The following is a 21,787-nucleotide window of genomic DNA, read 5'->3' on the forward strand; positions in this document are numbered from 1 at the left end:
CATAAAAAACAAGAGTAACGCGCTACGCGTAGCCTCTGATCCGCGAAGCGCTTCAGAAGGTTGGACCGCGAATCGGCCAGGAGGCGTAGCATCCTAGTTACTCAACATACCACAATTAACCCTTGGATGTCCGAGCTGGGTCAAATTTACCCGAGGCTCACTAAAAACATATGCTCCGCGGATTTTATGGGGCCGATACATGCGAGCTTCAGATATAGATTTACAAATACACTGGGAAAAAAACACATTGGATCTAGAGTCCAGACTCTTGAAAACATTGACAAGAAAAAGGACTCTTGATTCAATCAGATTTAAGCTTAAATCAAAAGGAAATCCGCTCAAATTAAAAGGCTTGGTTCTTGATTTAAGCTCAAATCTGATTGAATCAAGAGTATTTTTTCTTGTCGATGTTTTTAAGAGCCTGGACTCTAGATCCAATGTGTATTTTTCCCAGTGTACATCGTAAAAAAGAACCAGACGTCAAACTGAAAAAGTAAGAGGGTGATGGGGGGGGGGGGGGGTCGAGTTAAATATATCGAGAATTATAACTGATCGACAAGGAAGACGTGATTGGGTCTCGTTTTTTAAGGTTTCCCTCGAATCGGAGCGACATCTCATATGCAGCATTGAGCGTAGCATTGCCAGTTTACGCCTCGCGTCATCGCGCCTTCAATTTTTCAGACGCAACACGGACATCCATCGAGTACGAATAGTTGTATCACTGCGCCGTCATCAACGAACGTTGTTTCCACTGCTCTATTTCCGTACTGTGTTTGCGTCCGTTTGTATTATTTGTAGCGGTGCTTCAAGGGCTACGTGCGCGACCCAGGAATTCAAATTCAATAATAAAAAATTGAAAAAGATTTCTTGAAAAAATCTATTTTTGGAAAAATGAGGTGTCGAATCTTGAACTCACCAAAATCTACATACTTGTATTTACTTAGTTTCATAAACGGTATGTGGTTAGATCACCGCTTTTTTTGTAAAAAATTTAGTGTTTCAAAACAAAAATCAGTTTCCTATTTTATATAACAAGAAAATGATCGATGAAGGAATGGGTTGGTAAAATTTTTCTTTCGCCATCGACTAACCCTCAAAACCTTGCGCCTTCTTTTTACGAAGATACAAAACACGATCTTTCCGTGTCAAAAATGCTATTAAAGTGGTCTAGCGTGGAGTAGCATCAGGTAACTGCGAATTTTAAAGGAATGAGTAGTTATTTTTAAACATGAACAACAAAATTAAAAACCTTGACCATTAATAAATGTGAAGTATATGTAATGACACGGCGTGCTGCCAATAATTTGGATGCCTCGAACGAAAATTAAAAACATGCGAGAAAATGTAAAGATTACCATTTAAAATTTCGAATTCCAAATGCTCCTTCAAATAACTGAAGGTTGTAAATCAATGTGCATTAATCGAATCACCTTTGCCCTTGAGAAGAAATTCAGTCTCAGTAATCAGAAATAATTTTATTCAAGTACTTATTTACATTCTATACACAAAATCACATTGTAACGTTCAGGTACAGTTTGTGTTCAAAATAAATACAAAATATAAAACATATTTATATCAATTGGAGTCCCTAAAAGAGACAACATCGTTCAACGTCGGTCTTTGTCCATTATTCCTCTTGAACTTAAATTAATATTGTATTGTATATCGAGAGACTTATACGAAGAAATAAGCTGAAGAAAAACCATGCGACTTTGAACTTCATCCGATTTACTGACGTGAGGGGTCTCGAAGTAAATCCATTATATGTACAACTTCTTAGAAACGATCACATTAACGAGCACATCACTAACTTTTTTGGGAGGAAGAGGAGCACAGTTACTTTTCCATTCTGAGAATTTTCCGAAGTTCTTGGAATACAAACCGAGGCTCCGATGCTCCTTAATTTCTAAAATAATATCGGATTCCAGGAACCCTTCATTCTCTCGTATTCTTTCGCCTCGACTCTCCTCTAATGTTTCACATGATAAGACCCTGGACATTAATAATTCTAAGACCGGAAAACTCGCTGGTTTTTCCTTGAAAAAACCTCTGACTCCAGGACTGCTCTCGCTCTTAAAGCCGTATCACTCATTTGCTCACGATAAGGGGTCTGGGTATATTTATCAAACAGCAAGTATTAAGTTCGTAAACACTTTTTTTCTTCCTCTTTATTTTTTTTACACTGAAAAATAATTCTCGGCGTTTTTACTAAGGTCCGTTGGTACCTTTACCATCTCACTTTTTTACCAATTATTGGTAATTTTACTCAGACAAACTGGTAAGCTTCCCTAAAAATCGGTATTTTTACTGTTTTTTTTTTTTTTTCAGGTAAGAATACAACTTTTATTGGTGATCATTTCCCGGTAACTTTATCTCGGCAATTCTACCACAGTCGATAAAAAATATTGGCGTTTTTACCAAGGTCCAGTAAAATTACCGAGAAAGTTCAATAATTTTACTGAGATTTCTCGGTAAAATTACCAATTCCATAAATGGTAATTTTACCACGAAAAAACTGGGATCAAATAGAACCCTGAATTCTTGGTAATTTTACCCTTTTCTCAGTAAATACACCGATTTTTTTTTTTTTTCAGTTTAAAACTTCAAGTATCTGGCGTATCCACCTCTTTAGGGGATTTTTTGTCTTTATTTATCAATTAAAAACTCTGTCTTTATCTCACCGAGTATTTTGAACAAAGTTTCGTTTGGACTATTACAAAATGAACAATAACCTAGATATTCCGATTTATACATTTTCCACAATGCAAAATTGATGGAAAAATTATGCTTTAAACATTATTTTTTAAAAAAGAAACAGGCCAACTTAATACATGGAGAAAAAAACTTCGTGCATGGGACTCGAAGTTGAGGTCATAAGGATCTCTGAAGTTTTCTGATCACCCATCCGAAAACTTGAGGTCGAGCTGCCGAAGTTCGGGTCAGACATCGAGGCACTTCGCTATGTACCGGACTCAGGCTGTATGACCCGAGCCCTTCGATATATATCGAAGTACTTCAGATGTCTGACCCGAACTTCGGCAGCTCGACCTCAAGTTTTTAGATACGTGATCCGAAAACCTCAGAGATCCATATGACCTCAACTTCGGGTCCCACGCACTAAGTTTTTTTCTCCGCGTGTAGCTTGAAATTTTTACAGAATATTCTACTGACAGAGAAAATAAATTAGGGAAGCTTTCAAGAAATCACGTTGTCTAGTTTTCTCAAGAAGAAATAAAGTATTACAGGAAGTCTGCAACGTCGCAAACGAAGATACGTGGCTTTGCAGTTTGGGCCATCGATATCTGAAAAGGATTCACTTCTGATGCTCATGACGACTCTCTGAGCCATGCAGAGTATACTTCCAGAGTGTGCCATGTACCTATGCCACGAGACTGTGCAAAACATGTGACAAAATGTGATTACACATCAATACTGTTAAGCGTGTCCTTCTCGTCAAAATTCCGCAACAGCCTCTTGCAAAGCGGTCGAGCTTTTCGATGCTGTGCCGCACGGCGGAGGATACAGTGGCGTAGCGAACTTTGCGATATATCGATTGATCTCCTATTTAAACCTATGGCAAAGGATCGATAAACAGGATGTTCGCAACGAACATCTTAATAATCGATTCATTACCATAGCTCCAAATGGGGAAAAATCAATAATCGGTCATTCACGCCTCGCCGTTTGGAGAATATCACAAAAGCAGAAGCGGATCCAGCAATTTGGCAACGCCGAATCTCTCAATTTAAACTTATGCGAAATAATCAATTCTTGTCGGAGCACCTGGCCCCTCTAAGATCGATACATTTCCATAGGCTTAAATGGAGGAAATATCCCCCAACAGGGATGATTCCGGCACTATCCGGGCAGACATGCAGCCGTGAGTTTGGTTTAGTTGGTCGGCTCGCCCTTCGGCCCCCGATCACCCTTTGCCAACTCCTGATCAGAGTATTTCTTAACTTCAGAGCCTAAACCAACATATGATAGTTTAACCATCCAGATGACCACCTGGCCGAAACCCACCCCATGTTGGGAGTGGTAGTGCGAAACAGGTGGAAATCGAAATCCCCGACTTTGTGTAACACAGCCGGTGAAGTAAGATGCTTAAATTGTCATATCTTCGAAAAGATTCGCCACTTTTTCTCCCGGTAGAACTACAAAAAAAAAAAAAAAAAAAAAAAAAAATGGAGGAAATCCGGTGTTGCCAAATCGCTGAGTCCGCTAATGCAAAGACGATCAGTCGAGGATGTAATAGCCATCTTTCATGGTCCTCCTGTGCCTGAACTCCTCCTGGATCTCGGGAAGGGTTTTGCCCCGGGTCTCGATGACCCAGCCGTTGACGTAGAAGATCCCGACGAGAGAGCAGACGCCGAAGAAGAGGAAGTTGACGTACATGTCGGCGAACGTCGTGACGGCCGCGAAGATCTCGTTGACGGAGACGACGAAGAGAGCCGCCAGCGTGACGAGGAGCCCGGTGGCACGACCCTTGACCAACGGAGGCAACACCTCCCCGATGTAGATGTGCGGGACCGGGCCCAACCCCATCGAAAACGCCACCACGTAGGCGAACACCGCCAATAATGGCATGTAATTGTACGCCTCCAGTTCGGTTCTCTGCTCAGCCGACAAGTAGTACCTGCGGAAAGAACGTCATGTATGTACAATTAAGAAGAAGTATGAGGAGACGAAAGAGGACGCCCAATGAAACGGTGGCTACAGGGGGGTTTTAGAGGAAATGGGGAAGTGCCAAAGCCCTGAAGGGATTTGATAGGATGGGATGCTTTGGCGGTTGGGTGTCGCAGAGCGCCAAAGAGCGCTGTAAAGCAGCTTTTATGTATGTATGGTTGGTTAGTAGATACGTTTATTTCGTACTTTTAACATCTGAGCCATTATAACACCTTAGAGGAGAGATCAAAATTATGTATGTATGGTTGGTTGGTTGGTAGATAGGTAAATTTTCGTATATACTCCCATTTTTAAACTTCTCTGTAAATACGTTAATAGCCTGTGACGCTGAATGTCTTAAAATATACTAACTAACTAACTAACTTATTTGGTGCTTTATGTATGTATATGAGGAAACTTAGGAATACAAATCTGTCATTCCTACACACGGATGAAAAAGCATCTGATCTTACACTTTTAAAAATTTTGGAATGAAATTCTGTACCGAAGTCTATATGGCGACAAAAAACCCCGAGTGATATGAATGCGGAGAGAAATTTAGTCTTATTACGAAGTGGTTTCATTATTATAGAGCGAAGTCTACTCTTTTTGCGAAGTGTCATACGCTTTTTATGGTGCTAATTTCACTACGCATTCATATCACCAGGAGTTTTTAGGCGCTATATAGGATCTGACATCAAATTTCACTCCTCGATGTTTAACAACATACACCTTGAATATTGTGTTTACCAGCGTCGTGCCCAAGTAGAACAAATTGCACTAAAATGCGATTACGTGTTACAATGATTGCTGCTTCATTAGTGTGTCATGTATGTTGCCTATCGTCTGATTGAAGGCTCACAGTTAATTGAAATGTACTGCAATGAACTTGAAATAAGTTGCAATTTCTCATTGCATTGCAAAGTGCTTATCATTCTGATGCATAGAACTCATGTTGTTGATCGTTAAAAATTGAGATATTGACCAAATCAAACTCTATAATGTAATATCAGAATAGTTTCGCATAACGCTAACGATATTCAACCTAACGGGGCCTAACACTGAGTGTGTCCGCTACCCTGTCGTGATAGCGAAGAGAGCAGTACTGCTGTGCTAAGGAAGAACGCCGTATGAACCTTCAGGCGTTGCCAAATTTTCTTTGATAAATCTCGAATTTTCGGGAATATTTGTAAACATTTTTTTCCAATTTTTCAGGGAATTTTTTCCGTAATTTGATCTTCATATTCTGAAAATTTCAAAGAAAAATATTGGTAACTTTTCTCAAAAATAAACATTTTATCGGAGGCAATTTCGCAACTCTCGAATGTTCATACGGCGTTTTTCCCTAGCACGGCAGAGTAAGTGCATGCTGGAATGAACCTGGAGACACATAAAAGCATGTGCTAACTATGGCTCGTACAGAAATGCGCTTACTACTCTCTTCGCTATCACGGCAGAACCCCTTCCACTGCATGTCCCTGTATCTCTACCGCGGGGTTGCCGAAATGCGTGATCACTGAACTTACCAGGCGCCTACAACGAGCATGGCTGAAGCTTGGCCGACGTTTGATATCTGGAGCAAGACTTTGCGCCCGAGAGCGTCCATGAGTAGAGCCGCTACGATGGACATTATTACGAGGATGAGACCGATGACAAGGGTGCTGTCCTCCGAGTAGAAGATCCAGGCGTGGTGCGGCAGAATTATCGTCTGGTTCCCGATCACCGTGAAATAACCGCTGGACTTCTGCAGCAGCAGCAGTCCCACGCAACTCACGAACGGCCACTTGTACCTGCGGACGATTTTTCATATTTTAAAAAAGTCATTCGTCACGAGTTAAAATAAAGCGAAGCGTCCTGAGATCTTTAACTAAAGTTTTATATTTGTAATTTTTGCAATGTTGTAATTGTTTCAAATGTAGGTATATATCAAGAAGAAAAAAAAAATCTGATTCAGAGAAAAAATTACAAACGAGAAAAGGCGAAAAAAATCTCTCATTTCCTGAGAGTTAAAGTATAGTAATTTCTAATTTGTTCGTCTTTCGGTGATACAAGAGACAGCGCCCTTCATTAGTCTAGTTGAGAGAGAAACCGAACATGCAATTTGGCCTGGAGCGCTGCGGCGCAGAGAGCAATGATGACGAGGACTTGAGATGGAAAAGGCCTCGGCGAGCCGGTCTGCATGAAACACCGATTAGCGCCTACAAGACTCCATGAATACTTCACGCATTGCGTCAAACGTAAAGCGGACAGCAGCGGTTGGCGTGAAACTCTTAGTGCCTACAAGACTGCATGAATACCTCACGCATTGCGTCAAAAACAGTGCGGTCAGCAGCGGTCGGCGTGAAACGCATAGCGCTTACAAGACTGAAGGGATACTTCACGCATTGCGCCGAACACAGTGCGGCTGGCGCGGTGGTGGAAATTAAACTCATCAAACCACATTCACTTTTTTTCTTTCATAAATTATTCGTTCATTTCTTATTAATGAAAGGCCTTGTCCACACGGAGATAGGTTTATGAAACTTTGGCGCATAGTTCCGTAAACTTTTGCTAAAGTTGACAGGGCTTTCACAAAAAAAGTGCCCAACACGAGTCTTATGCACCCCTTCTCCTCCGGCATGTTCACTTGATGGTTTGCATCGATGTTTCACAACGAATGAGAAGGGGCAGCAAAATACAGGCGGCCCATGGGCGACAAGTAGGTAAATCCGGCCCTGTAAAGCAGTAGCTCACCAGACGTGTGGGTGTATCACCATTCCCAGAGCCAGAAACAGCGTAGAGTCAGAAATTGAAAACAGGGCTCCCTTTAAAATAGGGATACACCTTTCCACCAGAGGAGCGACGACATTGGTGAACCAATCAAAGAGTGACACAAATCGTCGTTTCCTTCACGAAAGAACGTAACTTTAATTCAATGTTGCCAAATTTCTCGTCGCAAATTGTATAGAAACCAGGAGAATACTAGGCATGTGTAACTGAAAAGTTCACTAATTTTTCCTCAGATTTCATGCAAAAATCAGAAAAGTTTTGAATAAAACTTGCACAGATACATTTTTGTAGGATAAACTAATTTTTTGAGTCAATTTGGCAATCTTGGAATGTAGTTACGTACCTTCGTCCGGGAGACGACGAAATATAGAGGTGCACCTCATCGCCTACCCACTTCTAGCACGGCGTGAAGTTGAACATCTAACACTGGAAAAAAAAAAAAAAACACATTGGATCTAGAGTCCAGACTCTTAAAAACATTAAAAAGAAAAAGGACTCTTGATTCAAGCAGATTTAAGCTTAAATCAAAAGGAAATCCGCTCAAATTAAGAGGCTTGGTTCTTGATTTAAGCTTAAATCTGATTGAATCAAGAGTATTTTTTCTTGTCGATGTTTTTAAGAGTCTGGACTCTAGATCCAATGTGTTTTTTTTTTTTTTTTTTCCAGTGAATGATACTCTCGTCCCTACATAGTGTGATGTTCACGATCCCTGTTTTATTTTTCCAAATTTTTTCCATCTTTTTACAAGCTTGATCATTTTCAGTCAAAGCACAATCTAAGTTACAATCTTTAATCTCTTGCAACTTCAGTCATTAATTTAATAGCGCTTTATCGCCCTTATCAAAAGCCTCGCTTCTCGAGCATCCTATTTTTCGTTTCAGAGTTAGAGTTCTCCAGCTACAGAGCAAGAGTCAACTTGCTGGGCCATAGAGAAAAAAAAGGAGGTGTTTGCATTTCGGGCATCTTGGAATTTTTCATAGAGTATCTATAGCTTTGATGACGTCATTGGGTACAGCGACGTTTTTATCCTGTCGATTTTCTTGGAAATGGTGTAATTTAAGGGAAAAAGTCATTCTATAAAAAGTGCTTGAAATTATATAAAGAGTTGATTTAAGTAAAAAAATCGGACATTATGGTCCGTTTTTACAGCGTCAACATAACCCTCAACGAGCGTCTTGTTTACATTGATGACGTAGGTGGGTACAAATCCTCAAGATGCAAACACCTCCTTTTTTTTCTCTATGTTGCTGGGCTACCTCCGGATGCCTCGGCCGGTGGGTACCCTCAGCTCTTGCTATGAGCCTTCTTAATCATTTTTCTTTTGCAGGAACGCTTTACTTTCAGATGCTTTGCATATTTTATTCTATTAAATATGATTATTTTGTAAGTGCCCTCTGCACAAAATTATGAAGTCCTTTTTAGACTTTCTTTCATTGATTCATTTGAATATTATAATCTTTTTTATTTGAGCCTTTGTTAAGCTCCTTATTTATTTAAAGCGTCTTCAACGCAATAGTCTATTGAAACACTTTTACAGATTTTTCATTTTATTTCCACAAAGGAGAATTAAAGATGTATTTTGTTTGTGTGTTACTAATCCTCTTTTTGCAGCATTGTTATTTTGTGCTTTGCAACGACTTCGAGGATGATCCAGTTTTGTACCTCTGGATTCTGATATCTTTGGTGATGTAATTTTATTTTATTTTAATATTTTGTCCTCTTTTTCCGTGCCTTCAGCACCTTAAATTTCAATTATTAAAATCTGTCCATTTGAAACGCATTATCTAGTCTTCCATTATTTTCTTGTTAATTTTTAAGTTTTACCTTTTCTTTCGAATTCAGTTTTCTAATCAAGCTCTCCCACACTATTTTAGCAGGTGTAATTGTCCAAATACTTGGATTTTCACTTTAAGGGTGAATTTCAGAGTATTTCGTCAATTATGTCTTAGCAACTGTTCCTCCAGTGATAAGAGTTGATTCCATGTAAGAGTTAGTCGTAAAAGTATGAAATTACGCATTATATGGAATCGGGTCTATCTCTGAAGGAAGGAGAACCATTTTCTTAGTATTTTAAATAAGGGGTGGTTCTTACAATAGGTACTCTAAGCCTGGCTATTTGTTTGGTTTTAGTAGAGGACTGCAAATTACCTCTCGTCGAAGAAGAGATCAGATGTTGTCAACGATGCCTTGGCTTTCTCAGTCTCGATGAAGTTCTGGATGGTGGTGAGCTCGTCGGTTACGTCCGATTCACTGGTTCCCCGGAGCCAGGCGAGCGTTCTGCGAGCACCCGCGTAGTCCTTGCGCATGACGAGCAGGTACGGAGTTTCCGGCATGAAGATGAGCGATATTATGAACACTATTGCAACGCAGCAGCTGATCAGAGACAGGTCAATGAATGAGACCCGCGGTCCAAGACCGTACGCCATTAGTGTACCTGAAATGAGAAATCAATGTTTACTTGTTAGGCATTGGAAGGGGGTGCACTGGTAAAAAAAAAACCTCTTGGTTAAAGAGTGCAGTTTCTTGTCGCCGGATCTAAGAGTCTGGACTCTTGCTTCAAGCGGATTTTGAATTGAATCAATGCAAAATCCGCTTGCATCAATGCAAAATCCGCTTGAAACAAGAGTTCAAGACTCTTAAATCCGGCGACAAGAAACTGCACTCTTAAGTCAATGCAACAAATGCCAATGCAGTCAATGGCATTGGTCCAAGAGGTTTTTTTTTTACCAGTGTGGGCTCAGATGCAAGAAAAAGCTGAGATATTTTCTTTCCTGTGTTGTATCTGGAGTATTCTCACCTCAGGATTTTTTTTTTTTTTTTTTTTTTTTTTTTTTTTTTTTTTTTTTTTTTTTTTTTTTTTTTGTGGTGAGGAATTTTTCTTTTTTACCATTTTTCACAGTCTTTTTTTCAATGCAAGGGAAATTATATGGTAATCATATGGTTCATTAATTCACGTTTTACTGCAAATGTTTTATAAAATAATTATTAAAATAAATTTTAGGTGAATTCATAATTACTGCATGATGGCGAAAGGATGCAGTATCAAGGAATGTAATGGAGCGCACTCCGAGTAGTTTTCAGAACAGCTCAAGTTATTCAATGTACCTAACTTTTGCATTTGAGGAACGAAATGGCACGTTCCCGATTGAAAACTTATTTACCGTGCGATAAATGTCTCTCCAATAACTTTTTCAGGCAGGTCTTCCGAATTGGGACCTTCATTCAATTTTTTACTTTTCCGTCTTGTTACAGGGACGTACAGATTCGGTCCTCCTGTTCCTGTTGTCTGGTTTCATTAAAAGTGGTGGTTTCCGACAAGTACACTTTCGTTTACCTTCGTTACACTACACTCTGCATCTCTGCAATGAAGAAATCCAATTCCTGACTCATGTATAAAATATCTACCTGCATAGGAAAACAATCGCACATAATCTCTACATTGAGCAAGAAATTTAACTTCCCAATTTGAAAAAGGAGTCCAGTTGAACTTACCTAAAGTATTCAACAAAGTGCTGCTGGTGCCCAAAAATCCTCGCATATCCGGTTCGAGGGTCTCGGACAAATAACTAGGGAGAATGGTGAGATAAGCGCCGACAAAAACGCCACCCAACAACCGGCCGCAGTACAGCATCTCCACCGTGGGTGCATAGGCGACAAAAATCCAGCTAGCAACGGCGAAGAGACTGAAGAGTAGGAAGCTCGCTCTCCGTCCGATCCTGTCCATGAGCAAACTGGCAGGTACCGTCCCGACGATGGACCCGATGTTCATGCAACTGATGATAAACGCCTCGTTGAAGATGGAGAGGTGGTAAGGGGTTTCGTGGCGGAGGATCTTCGGAAATGCTGCCGCTGGCCAGCCTACCATCAGACCCACTGTCATACTACCTAGACCGCCTGCAAAAAATAGCAGAAGGATATCATCACGAAAAGATGAACTCTGCCTTTAATGATCGATAACATCATTAAAGTGAGCTCTGCGACCCCCTAAATTTTCATTTTTGTCTCAGTCCGTCATGGGCGGATCCGGCAATTCGGCAACAACCGATTTCCTCTATTTAAACCTATGCTAAATTATCGATTCTTGTCGGAGCACCTGACCCCTCCAAAAATCGATACATAACCATAGGTTTAAATGGAGAAAAGACATGCAATGTAGCCAATTTGTTGAATTCGACAATGCAGTCCATTCTACCCTTCTGCTTAACTGATTTCCATGATTTTGCGGCACTTAACATATGATGCAATAGTTCTTAGATCAGCCCGCTCTATTTAGATTAATTAGACTGCATTTTGCAATTTGGAACTAAAATTTCTTGCTCAGTTTAGAGACAATGTATGTACCACGCCCATGTGCTTAAGTTTTTTCACGGATGAGATAAAAATTAATTGTGGTTCCTAATTGCAAAATGGAGTCAAATGTGCGAGGTGTCCGCGAAGCATTTCCTGAAGGTGTGTCGAGTAGCAGCCAAGGGCATGCCTCCTAGTTTAAATCTAGCTTCAAGCCATCATTTTACGTGTGTCTTTATTCCATTATCTTCAGTAAGATTGAGCTCAAATGATTAGAGACCTGGACTTGCAAACTGACAAAATTTCCGACCGTAAAAATTTCCAGAATGCCTAGTTGAATTCTGAATAGAGGAACAAGCCAGAGCTGTGAATAATTTCTTCATAGGAGTCCTTGTTACTGGATTTACATATATTTTAGTGGAAACATTGGGCATGTGACTTTTAGCAACTATCTCAGCGTAAGGGAAAGACACGTCGTCGTTTCTGATAGCCCGGCGATGCAACTATTCGTGCTCTATGAATGGCCATGTTGCATGCAAAAAATTGAAGGCGCTCTCGTGTGCCCACGCGCACACATCGTAGAGCCCTTCGACGCGATGTGTACGGCTGCGGGTCGTTAGAAAGTTAAATGCATTCATCAGTGGAAAGTAATAAAAAGGAAAACCATAGGCAAAAAAGTGCTCTTTTTTAACATTGCTCTATGTAAAAATATAGACTGTTAAGAATAGTTTGCCGTTCGACTCATGAATCTTTCAGACAGAAAGACGATGGAATGCCACTGTATGTTGAAATTAAGAATGAAACTGCAATTCTTAAGATGAAGCAGCTGATTCAAAAGCTCATCGGAGCACACTTTTCCTCTTGGAGATATCTATGATATTTTGGTGCAACAGTAAACATGGATCATTAGGATTTCCAATCTATACAGAATTTTGATATGCCAAAGAGAAATCACCATCATTCTGTTAACATAAAGTTTGTGCTAGTCCGACAAAAATAACCACCGTCTGAAAAGCAAACTTCAAGTTGGCAATAATCTGTACCGCCTTGCATATTTCAGGTGAGGCTCGAAAATGATGACTCAATCATATGTTTCTGTTCTTAATTTTAACCCTTGAACCTCTCGTCTCGTCGCTAAATTAAACATGGCGATCAGCATCGTAATGAATTACCAAATAAGTTTAAGTTAGGTAGGTTTTACGTAGCTTTTTCCCCAGAAAAACTTTGTGTTTGTGCGTCCATTTGAATTTCTTCGGAAACGCAGCAACAGGAACAACCAAGAAGTTGCGTCTTAGAAAAACACATGGGTTTTGAGAGGAAATGCATGTAATAACATGCATTCAGGCTTTAATATTTCGTGGTATATTCGGAAATAAACATGAGTCCTTTTGAAAAAAGAATACAGATTAGCTGGTTGAGGAGTGCAGACGAGAATCGTGTTTATTCTGGTGCGTGGTGGTAACTTTTTGCTAGCCTGGCATGACCCTTCATGAAAAAACTGAAAGAAATCTCCTGATGTGTCTCTCCAAAACTATCAGTTTTTTGCTAAAATGTTTTTTTAAAAGGCTGACTTTCCTACATTTCCTTGAACTCCAAGTTGAAACACGTGACTTGAGAGTGTGGTGTCTGTATTGCATTATCGCAGTCTGGTTCAAACTTGTGGACGGGGCATCGTGTGAGGAATAGATATTGTTTTTTTATAATCTAATTCGCGGTTTAATCAGGCAAAACGGCTATCAAATATTTATTCTATGATGGAGGCGTGTCCAGATAAATTCAAGTGGTACATTCGGCAGATTATGGCCTCAATTTTTGAAAGTTCAAGAGCGAACCAAAAGAGTCTTTCGCAATTTCTGTCATAGTTGCGGTCATAGTGCTCTAAAGTCAATTTCTGATTCCAAAATTGAATAAGATAAAAATAAACGCATTAATTTTCTCGCTTTCCCCTATAGCCCACCCACAAGTCAGGCCTTTGTCTCATAATTTTCACAGTTGTTTTCGACACACCTCTGGTAAAAACAATTTAAGGGCCACACACGATTGGGCGCTGATTTCCCCCAAAACAGGAGCTAACTAAGGTCTAATTGTGAAATCCCCTTTATTCTTTGAAATATTCGGCAATCCACCCTCTCAAGAATTCTGTGTTTGGACTTGTTTCCATGTGATAATGATTAAAGTGCTGGACAACGGGATCACATGAATGAATAATTTATTTACCCTGGTAAAAATTGGCGATAAGAGCTGCGTTTCAAAATACCGTAGGAATTTTTATAGCCGGCTAAAGAAGGCTACAGAAAATCAAATAGCTGGCTGTAGAATGCGGAGGAAATCATATGGTCGGGCTATACGAAGCGATAAAAAATTATGCAGCCGGGCTATAGTTCCTATCGCCGGGCTTTACACTGTATCGCCTGGCTGTTGCTTTTTCGCCATCGATTATAAATGACTGTAAGAAATTGTGTAGAAATTCGTGTGCTTTGGAAATCATTAAGTTTGATACGGAACCACCTTAATATTTACAAAACACACGTTATATTTTCCTTATAATACATATTTTTTTTCATCAATTAAAACGAGAATAATCCATACAGGATATATATATGTGCAAACATTTCAAAATCATGAATTGAATAACGCTGACCCCGCCAGATTAAATATTAGAGCCTAACACAAAGTAGAGCGGCGACGCACTGGCGCCTACAAACCTCACAGGGATACTTCACGCATTGCGCAACGCGTGAAGTATCCCTGTTAGGTTTGTAGGCGTCAATGCGCGTTCTGCGCTGGCTGCCCGCCCACCACACCGCAGCGTGCCACGGCGCTTGAAGCAACTATTTCACACCAGAGGTATTGCACAGTATCATACGAAACTGAAGACGCTCTAATACATTAGGAATGGCAGGCATCCATCAAAAGTACGGAGCTTTCCTCGCAAAATAAATCAAGATACTACGGCCCAAAAAGAGAGCAGTGGTCAAAAAACTCACTAAGTCTTAGCATCCGTAATTAGTGACGTTTAGCATACACATTATCACCTGGCTGTGAGTTGCTTAGTCGGCATCGGCTATGAAAGGCTATAAGAAATTCTGTAGCCGACTATAGAAGCTATTGGAAATTTTACAGCCGGCCGTAGGTCCATGGTATTTTGGAACACAGATTCTACTGCCAATTTTTACCAGGTTAATTTGTGCAGTTTTTAATTAGAATTAAAATATGCTAACATGCGCAAAATAATGTCTGCAGCAACAATCGTCTAAACAACAACAAAGAGGTTGAGAGGAAGAAAGCGTTGAGCGCAATCAGATAGCAACAGCTTTGTACTCGTAAGGTAGCCCTGTTGATGTAAGTTTCTGTTATTAAGTACAAACATGTTAGCAAAATATGTACGGTCGGATTTGTCAAAGTCCGCACTTCAGTTATTTTGTTGGCAGTGATTTAACCGCTCCGTTGCGTCGCAGCAGAACTTTAAAGTTTGGAATATTTTTTGGCCTCGATTTATTCATCAGACACTCTAAAGTTATGTAGCGCATAATATTATGAACATTGAGAAACCTGACGAACCAACATTACCCGCATTGAACTCACAAGTACGTAAACATTCGATGTATATTCATCCTCAGTCAGAAATTCTGTATAGATTAGGATTTCTTTTTATGATCTAATTAACGTCTAGATATTCGTAATTTACTTATTTAGCAGTTGGAGCAATTTCACTCAAATTTTGAATCCTGATTTGTCAAAATCGTGGTTTTATCTGTAGCATGTCACTTTGGAACTGCTTTCATACGAAATGAATCAATCCTTTTTTAAACATCGCATTCAATGTATTGGTGTGACTTTTATGAGGTTTCCTTATTTAAATACTAGAAATTGCTTTCTAGGAGATGGAACTGTGCACGTACTTTTTCTGTTTCTGGACTTTTCATTTTTTCAATAGCTCCTTAAAGCCCATCTTTCACAGAGAATTGATGTGAGGTGGTAAAAATTTGCAATTCCTCATGAAGGAATCGATATCGAGTTTTAAGGGCTATATTACGCGAAAAAGAAGCAGAACAGAAAATTCAGTAAAAACAGAAACAACCGAGTGGCACGGATTGCAATTACCTGGCAAAATAAGTGTTCATGCATCGGAGTGTTGTGCACGTTGCCTATGTACTGATCGAAGGCACACAGTTTATTGCGATTTAGCGCAAAAAATTGAAATAAGTTGAAATTTTTCATTGCACTGCATATTGCCCACCGTACACATGGAATCACTTTAATGATTTTTTAAAATCGGCATTCATAGACCAAACTATGTAAAAATATTGCAATTTCAAGGTAAAGCAATTTCATGGGGAAACAATTTCAATTTTATTGCAATTTCATGGTAAAACGGTTTCAATTTCATTGCAATAAATTGGAATTTCATTTCAATATTTTCATTGCACTGTACGAATTGGGAAATAACGATAAGAAAACTGACTGACTTACAAAAAAATGCGGCGGTCGTTTGGCGACGTTTCCCCTTCCAATCCGAGCTGGCCATTTCGAGAAGCAAATTCGTCGCTTCAAAGGCAACTCAAGATCAGGATTTCAAGAAGTCTGAACTTCACAAAACCACCATCACTCACACAGAGTCGAAGTTGCCTGGGCAGCGAGCGCGGGAACTTTTCGCCACGCGATTCAGCAGAAAGCGCCCCGTCCAACCGGGAAGCATTTATGCAAGCGTTATCTCGCGCTGATTATTCTCTCGTCCTTTAAGAGACTGATAAAAGATCCGTTTAAAAAGACGTTTTCTATAGGTCCATGAGAAATGTCCGTTTTAACTTTTGCGAGCTGCGTAGTCCACACACTGACGTCATAAGCGATCACTTGGGTCCCAATTTTTAGATTCTTCAATTTTAGGTAGATTCTTAACATCACAAAAATAAGTTCGAAAAATTGGTGTTTTGTGTTCAAATTCGAAGCTGCATTTAACTGTTTATTACTGAATCAAAAGGGGAAGTGGTCATACGAAAGTGACCACACACTGACGTCAATCAGTTGGTTCCGTATTTTTAGATCCTTTAATTTTAGACAGATTCTTAACATCACAAAACTAAGTTGGAAAAATTGATGTTTTGCGTTCAAATTCGAAGCTGCATTTAACTACTTATCACGAAATCAAAAGTAAAAGCCCTCTTAAGAAAGTTTTCATTGGAAAAATAATAATGCAAAAATCAACGGAGGAGGTATCTAAAGTATTATTTTCACTAGTTTACAGTGCAAAAGCCTTGGAAAATCATCAATTTCAGCGAAACACAATCTACACGTCAAACAATTACAACACTTACAGAGGTTATGAACACGCGGTAAACTGAATACAGTTGGCGCTTGACACAAATAGCCCGCACGTGATTGTATCGAATAGATAGAAAAAACACACACACTTCTTCTCAAGTACTACTTCAAACTTTAAGAAAATGGATAAAGTTAAACACATTCACTGTTGTACAAAAACCGATCCCGCGGGGACAAGAGCGTAGTGATCTCTCTATTCTCAAACCGATTTAGCCCTTGATAATCGTGTACCGACTCTCAGGAAATGTCAAGTCATTTTGACCGCGCCGAATGATGAGAATACACTTGAATTGACGGAAATTTTAAAATGAAATATTTAAAGTGGCAGCCATGCCCTCACATTTTCTTTTAGAACGCGGAACTAAGTACAAATTCGAATATATTTTGGACCGATTGATTGTTAACTGTGGGGCTCCAGAATTGTAATTGAATAGGTATTATTCAACTATCATTAGCAACATTCTTTCAGCTTCGAGAAAATCTTTGTTTGTGGATCTTAACTCTTAAGCAGCAAATAAGCTTAGTTGCCGGCGCGAATGAAAGTGCGGACATAAACTTATTCAAACTTTTCTTCATTCGTCGGGAAACTTTTTGAATCTAGTTTTTTGTAGGTACTTGCTCTTGCACTCAAAATCATCTATGAAGATTACTCTATGATTCATCTCTCCCATGTGATCAATCGGACTTTAATTGACGTAGTGAGATGGATTTTATTCCAAATTTAAGTAAGAGTCTAGTAAATTAATACATCTGCGCTTATAGTGGCAACCAGGCCTCCTCAACATTTATACACTGACGAAAATACAAATACGTTAATCAAACTTTGAACCTAACGTCGTGGGAACCTCTCATCTTGCTCCGTCTTGTTTTTTATCTCCTATACTACCTCTCACTCTTCATCTTTTTCTCTATCATCGTTCTCTACTCTGTACTGATCCGTGTAATCTGCCAAACGAGAAAAAATGCATCATGAGCAAATAAATTCGGTCTACAAGATATACCAATTATATAAACTTAGAATTTATTCACCTTGCACTTAACCGATTATTCTGTCACTTTTTTTCTTCCTCCGTAAGACAGAATGACACGTCTCATATCCCTGTTGCCAGTCCCTGTTTATAAAGACAAGCAGAGCAGGAAAATGAACATTTCATAAATTTCTCGAGAACATTTTAGGACGCTGTCTGCGCGCTCTTTCTAATGAGGAACCATCCCAAGACTCATGCATTCATTCAGGTGAGTATATTTTGACGGCTGATTTATCTTGGTCTTTTGATCTAGCACTCGTCGTGTGTAAATTTGGATTTGTTTTACCATTTTTCCAGATCCAAAAACGCTTCCTGACACAGCAGCAGGGGAGGGGCGTACGCACGGAAAAAATAAAATTGCTGATTTATCAATTATGTAGTTAAAAAAGTATCCGACATGTTTCAATGTAGATTTTACGATTAAAAAATGATAATTTACCGAACCCCGTGGTTCAATCAGCTTTCCACTATTGTAAAATGTACTTTTGAAGCATGTCGTATACATATTTTGTGACAATTGAATTGTTAACTCGCAATCCATTTTTTCCGTGCATTACCCGATTATACATTGCGAATTATGCACTGCTGTCGGTAGATGGTACGTTGTTGGCCAAAAAAACTCACAACTGAGAATATGCAAGTGCTGCAGTCGAACGCAACTATACCTGCTTTACGGCTGTGTAGTGGTGCATACCCAAAATAATGAAGGCACGCTAGGTCTGGTCCATTTAAGTTGCTATGCGTGCCAACTCTCAGGTATAGGACATTATTTTTACTTCTGGGGGTAGGTGGGCTTTAATTGGCCGCTTTACCGACGTAGAGTCTTGCAACAATACTCACCGGACATTCTTCATCTTGATAAGTGCTCACGGAATAAGGTGAAAGTAATTCGGTATTAGTTGGTTTTCTACTGAAACATCAGATGAGTATTTGAAACGACGTAATAAAGATTTAGTGTAACTACTTTTGCGATCTATTTAAATTACTTTGCAAGTTTGTTGAAATAAACTGCTCCCCAATTAAATGTGCTGGCAACCAGGCAATTTGTGCTATGAGCAAAATTAACAGCTTTGAGTAACGAGAGACAAATGTTTGCAAAGTTGTATCTATTTCATTAACGGCCTCCACTAATTGCGTGCCTCGAGGTTTGGATGGGATGCAGGGAGCTGACTGATATCCCTTGGTTTAACAAAGGAGGAAAATTATACTCCCTGTGGAGGTTGTAGATGGTGTAAGAACACTAACCGCTCGTTTATCACACGAAACACAGGATTGGAATCGACATTGCTCATGCTAAAGGGGCGTCAAACGATTCTCACGACTTCAGCGGATTGTTTCAGAGGAAATAACCCCAAATTGAAATATACTTACATAGTAATTTGCTTGAATGCATTTTACTTCCACGTATTTGTATTTTGTCAGTTTTGAAATTTCCCATTCTGAAATATGTAAATGATCAATTTTGTTCTGCGTGATAACAATAAATAAAACTATAATTACCCAAGTAGCCTTTTTCAACGGAAAAATCGAGATATATTGCAATTTTATCTGCGATAAAATCGCTGAGATCCTCAACGTCTGATTAATTGTTCTTGAAATTATCGTCAGGCAATTTATCACGATATTTTCGGGAAAAAATCGCGATAAATGACGATTTAGTCTCGATTTTGATCGACGAAAATTGATCACGATTTTATCGAACCGAAAATTGCGATGTGTAGCGATTTGATCGCCATACATCACAATTTTTAATGCGATAATGTATCCATATATTGCCACCGATATAACCGCGATAGCCAGCCGTTAAAGTGGCTATTTATGGCGATCACTGCTACTTGGAAAATATGAGAAAATATACGGAAATACTAATTCTTCTGACCTCTCCCTTAGAAATCTTGTCTTATAGTTTTGGAAAGTTGTTTTTCAGTAAAGGTATACAGTGACAAATACGACGCATATTAAATATTTCGGACGGTGTGGTGTAAATCTCTAATTTAAGTTTCGAGCTTTTTCAAGAGATCTGTAGTTGGAACGGAATCGTTTCTTTATTTTTTACCCAGCTTGAGGTTAAAAAGATAATTTCGAATTCCTGCTGGAAACAAAAATATTTTTTTCTCGGTCAAAAAGATGATAACATCATGATGACAAACTTTTATAGTTTTGAATCGGAACTGCGCGCAATGGTGCCACAAAGCACGGACACCATGTGTCACTCTGGAAACCAACGATTTACAACCAGCACTCAAAACTTAAATATTTTTACCATCAGCTACAGCTTAATTTTTTACTTTGAATTTTAACTGAAGTGGAAAAATAAATAAATAAAAAAAAGGTACACGTACAAGTACACGGAGAAAAAACCTCGTGCGTGGGACCCGAAGTTTAGGTCATATGGATCTCTGAAGTTTTCGGATTGAGTATCTGAACACTGTAGGTCTGGCTGTCGAGGTTCGGATCACACATCTGAAACTTCAGTTCTTACATCTGAAGTACTTCGGTTTTCACATCCGAAAACTTCGGTTCTCATATCCGAAAAACATCGGTTCTCACATCTGAAGTACCTCAGATGTAAGAACTGAAGTTTCAGATGTGTGATCCAAACCTCAGTAGCTGGACCTAAAGTGTTCAGATGCTCAATCTGAAAACTTCAGAGATCCATATGACCTAAACTTCGGGTCCCCGCACGAAGTTTTTTTCTCCGTGTAACAGGTCAAAGATACAGTCAAAGATATAAGTCCCTCGTAAATACATTACAACAACCATATTTATTTTGCTTGCATCTGTTTTTTTTCATTACGTCACAGCGAGTTTTAATCTTGTATGAAATAAAAGCAAATGGCCCACGGCGTTCGGACCTCCGAAACCGCCAGAGCTCCGATCCGGAGGCGAAGCTTGGAGCTTTTGTGCGCTAATTCAGACGCTAATGAAACCATTGAAATTCCGACCTGTGCTCGCCAGAATCTTCATGGCTATCGGGGCGGAAAGCGCCTTGGAGCTTAGGCAACCGACCGAGCATGGGGACGTTTCCGTAGCTGTGTCACGAGGGCGAGGCGACAAATCCGAGAGCAAGTTAAATGGGGTGGATAGTGCTCGTGTCACAAGCTCCGGCCGGAAACTAAGAATTTTAGGACCCCTCTTTAAGAGCGGAACTCTAATTCGAACTCGAGGGCTGAGAAGTCAACTCCGGCAGTCAATCATTGAGCATCTTACGCCCGAACGAGTCCTGTAATAGGACGTCCCTGTTCTCGCCTCGATTTTTCTTCCAGCCGCACACTGGACCGAGTCCGTAGGAGAAGTCGGATATTATCAGAAAGCTTTGAAAGCTTATAATGTTTAAATTAGGAAATAAAAATGTTTCAGAGTGATTCCATTGGTTTTTACGTGAAATTTCCCCACAGAAACACCCCTCGAGATTGAATTTGCGACGGAATAAACTTTAAAATTTGAAATTTTAGCCAAAAATTTCATGTCCGACCTCTTCTATGAGCTCGTTCCACTGTAAGCCGCAAGCACCGCTCAACTGCGACGTTGTCACAATACAGCCACACTTTCAATAAATACCTACACTGGAAAAAACACTCCGGCCGTGGAAGCCGTACTTACGGGCTATGTAGAGATACCGTCCGTGTTCCGGGCTCAGAGGCCGAAAGTTCCGAGCGTAGCACCCGGAGCAGTCGAAGTGCTCCGGGTGCTCCGCCCGGAACTTCTGGCCTCTG

General features: G+C 39.8%; 1 protein-coding gene and 1 long non-coding RNA gene across 3 annotated transcripts; one reads left to right on the forward strand and one right to left on the reverse strand.

The window, feature by feature from the left end:
• Positions 1-1,460: 1,460 nt before the first annotated feature.
• LOC109043474 (facilitated trehalose transporter Tret1) lies at positions 1,461-16,814 on the reverse strand. Its single transcript, XM_019060679.2, has 5 exons — positions 16,195-16,814; positions 10,927-11,328; positions 9,583-9,868; positions 6,192-6,455; positions 1,461-4,636 (listed from the first exon to the last, which is right to left on the reverse strand). The coding sequence occupies exons 1-5, from the start codon at positions 16,247-16,249 to the stop codon at positions 4,237-4,239; spliced, it is 1,407 nt and encodes a 468-aa protein (XP_018916224.2). The 5' UTR covers positions 16,250-16,814; the 3' UTR covers positions 1,461-4,236.
• Positions 8,715-10,755, forward strand: LOC140224467 (uncharacterized). 2 transcript variants are annotated; one of them, XR_011899737.1, is made up of 3 exons: positions 8,715-9,122; positions 9,565-9,749; positions 10,687-10,755. It is a non-coding gene; the product is annotated as an uncharacterized lncRNA (long non-coding RNA). The 2 variants fall into 2 exon arrangements; XR_011899738.1 differs by having other exon boundaries at positions 9,568-9,749.
• Positions 16,815-21,787: the final 4,973 nt, after the last annotated feature.

Source organism: Bemisia tabaci, chromosome 4 (assembly GCF_918797505.1).
Source record: "Bemisia tabaci chromosome 4, PGI_BMITA_v3".
NCBI classification, from domain to species: domain Eukaryota; kingdom Metazoa; phylum Arthropoda; class Insecta; order Hemiptera; family Aleyrodidae; genus Bemisia; species Bemisia tabaci.

What these genes read in the sequence shown, in the direction of transcription:
- LOC109043474 (XM_019060679.2), bottom strand. Translation starts at nt 16,249, where the DNA reads ATGGCCAGCTCGGATTGGAAGGGGAAACGTCGCCAAACGACCGCCGCA. An exon ending in AACGACCGCCGCATTTTTTT is followed by an intron (nt 11,329 to 16,194) that starts GTAAGTCAGTCA and finishes TATTTTTTGCAG; the next exon opens with GCGGTCTAGGTAGTATGACA. An exon ending in CACTTTGTTGAATACTTTAG is followed by an intron (nt 9,869 to 10,926) that starts GTAAGTTCAACT and finishes TTCTCATTTCAG; the next exon opens with GTACACTAATGGCGTACGGT.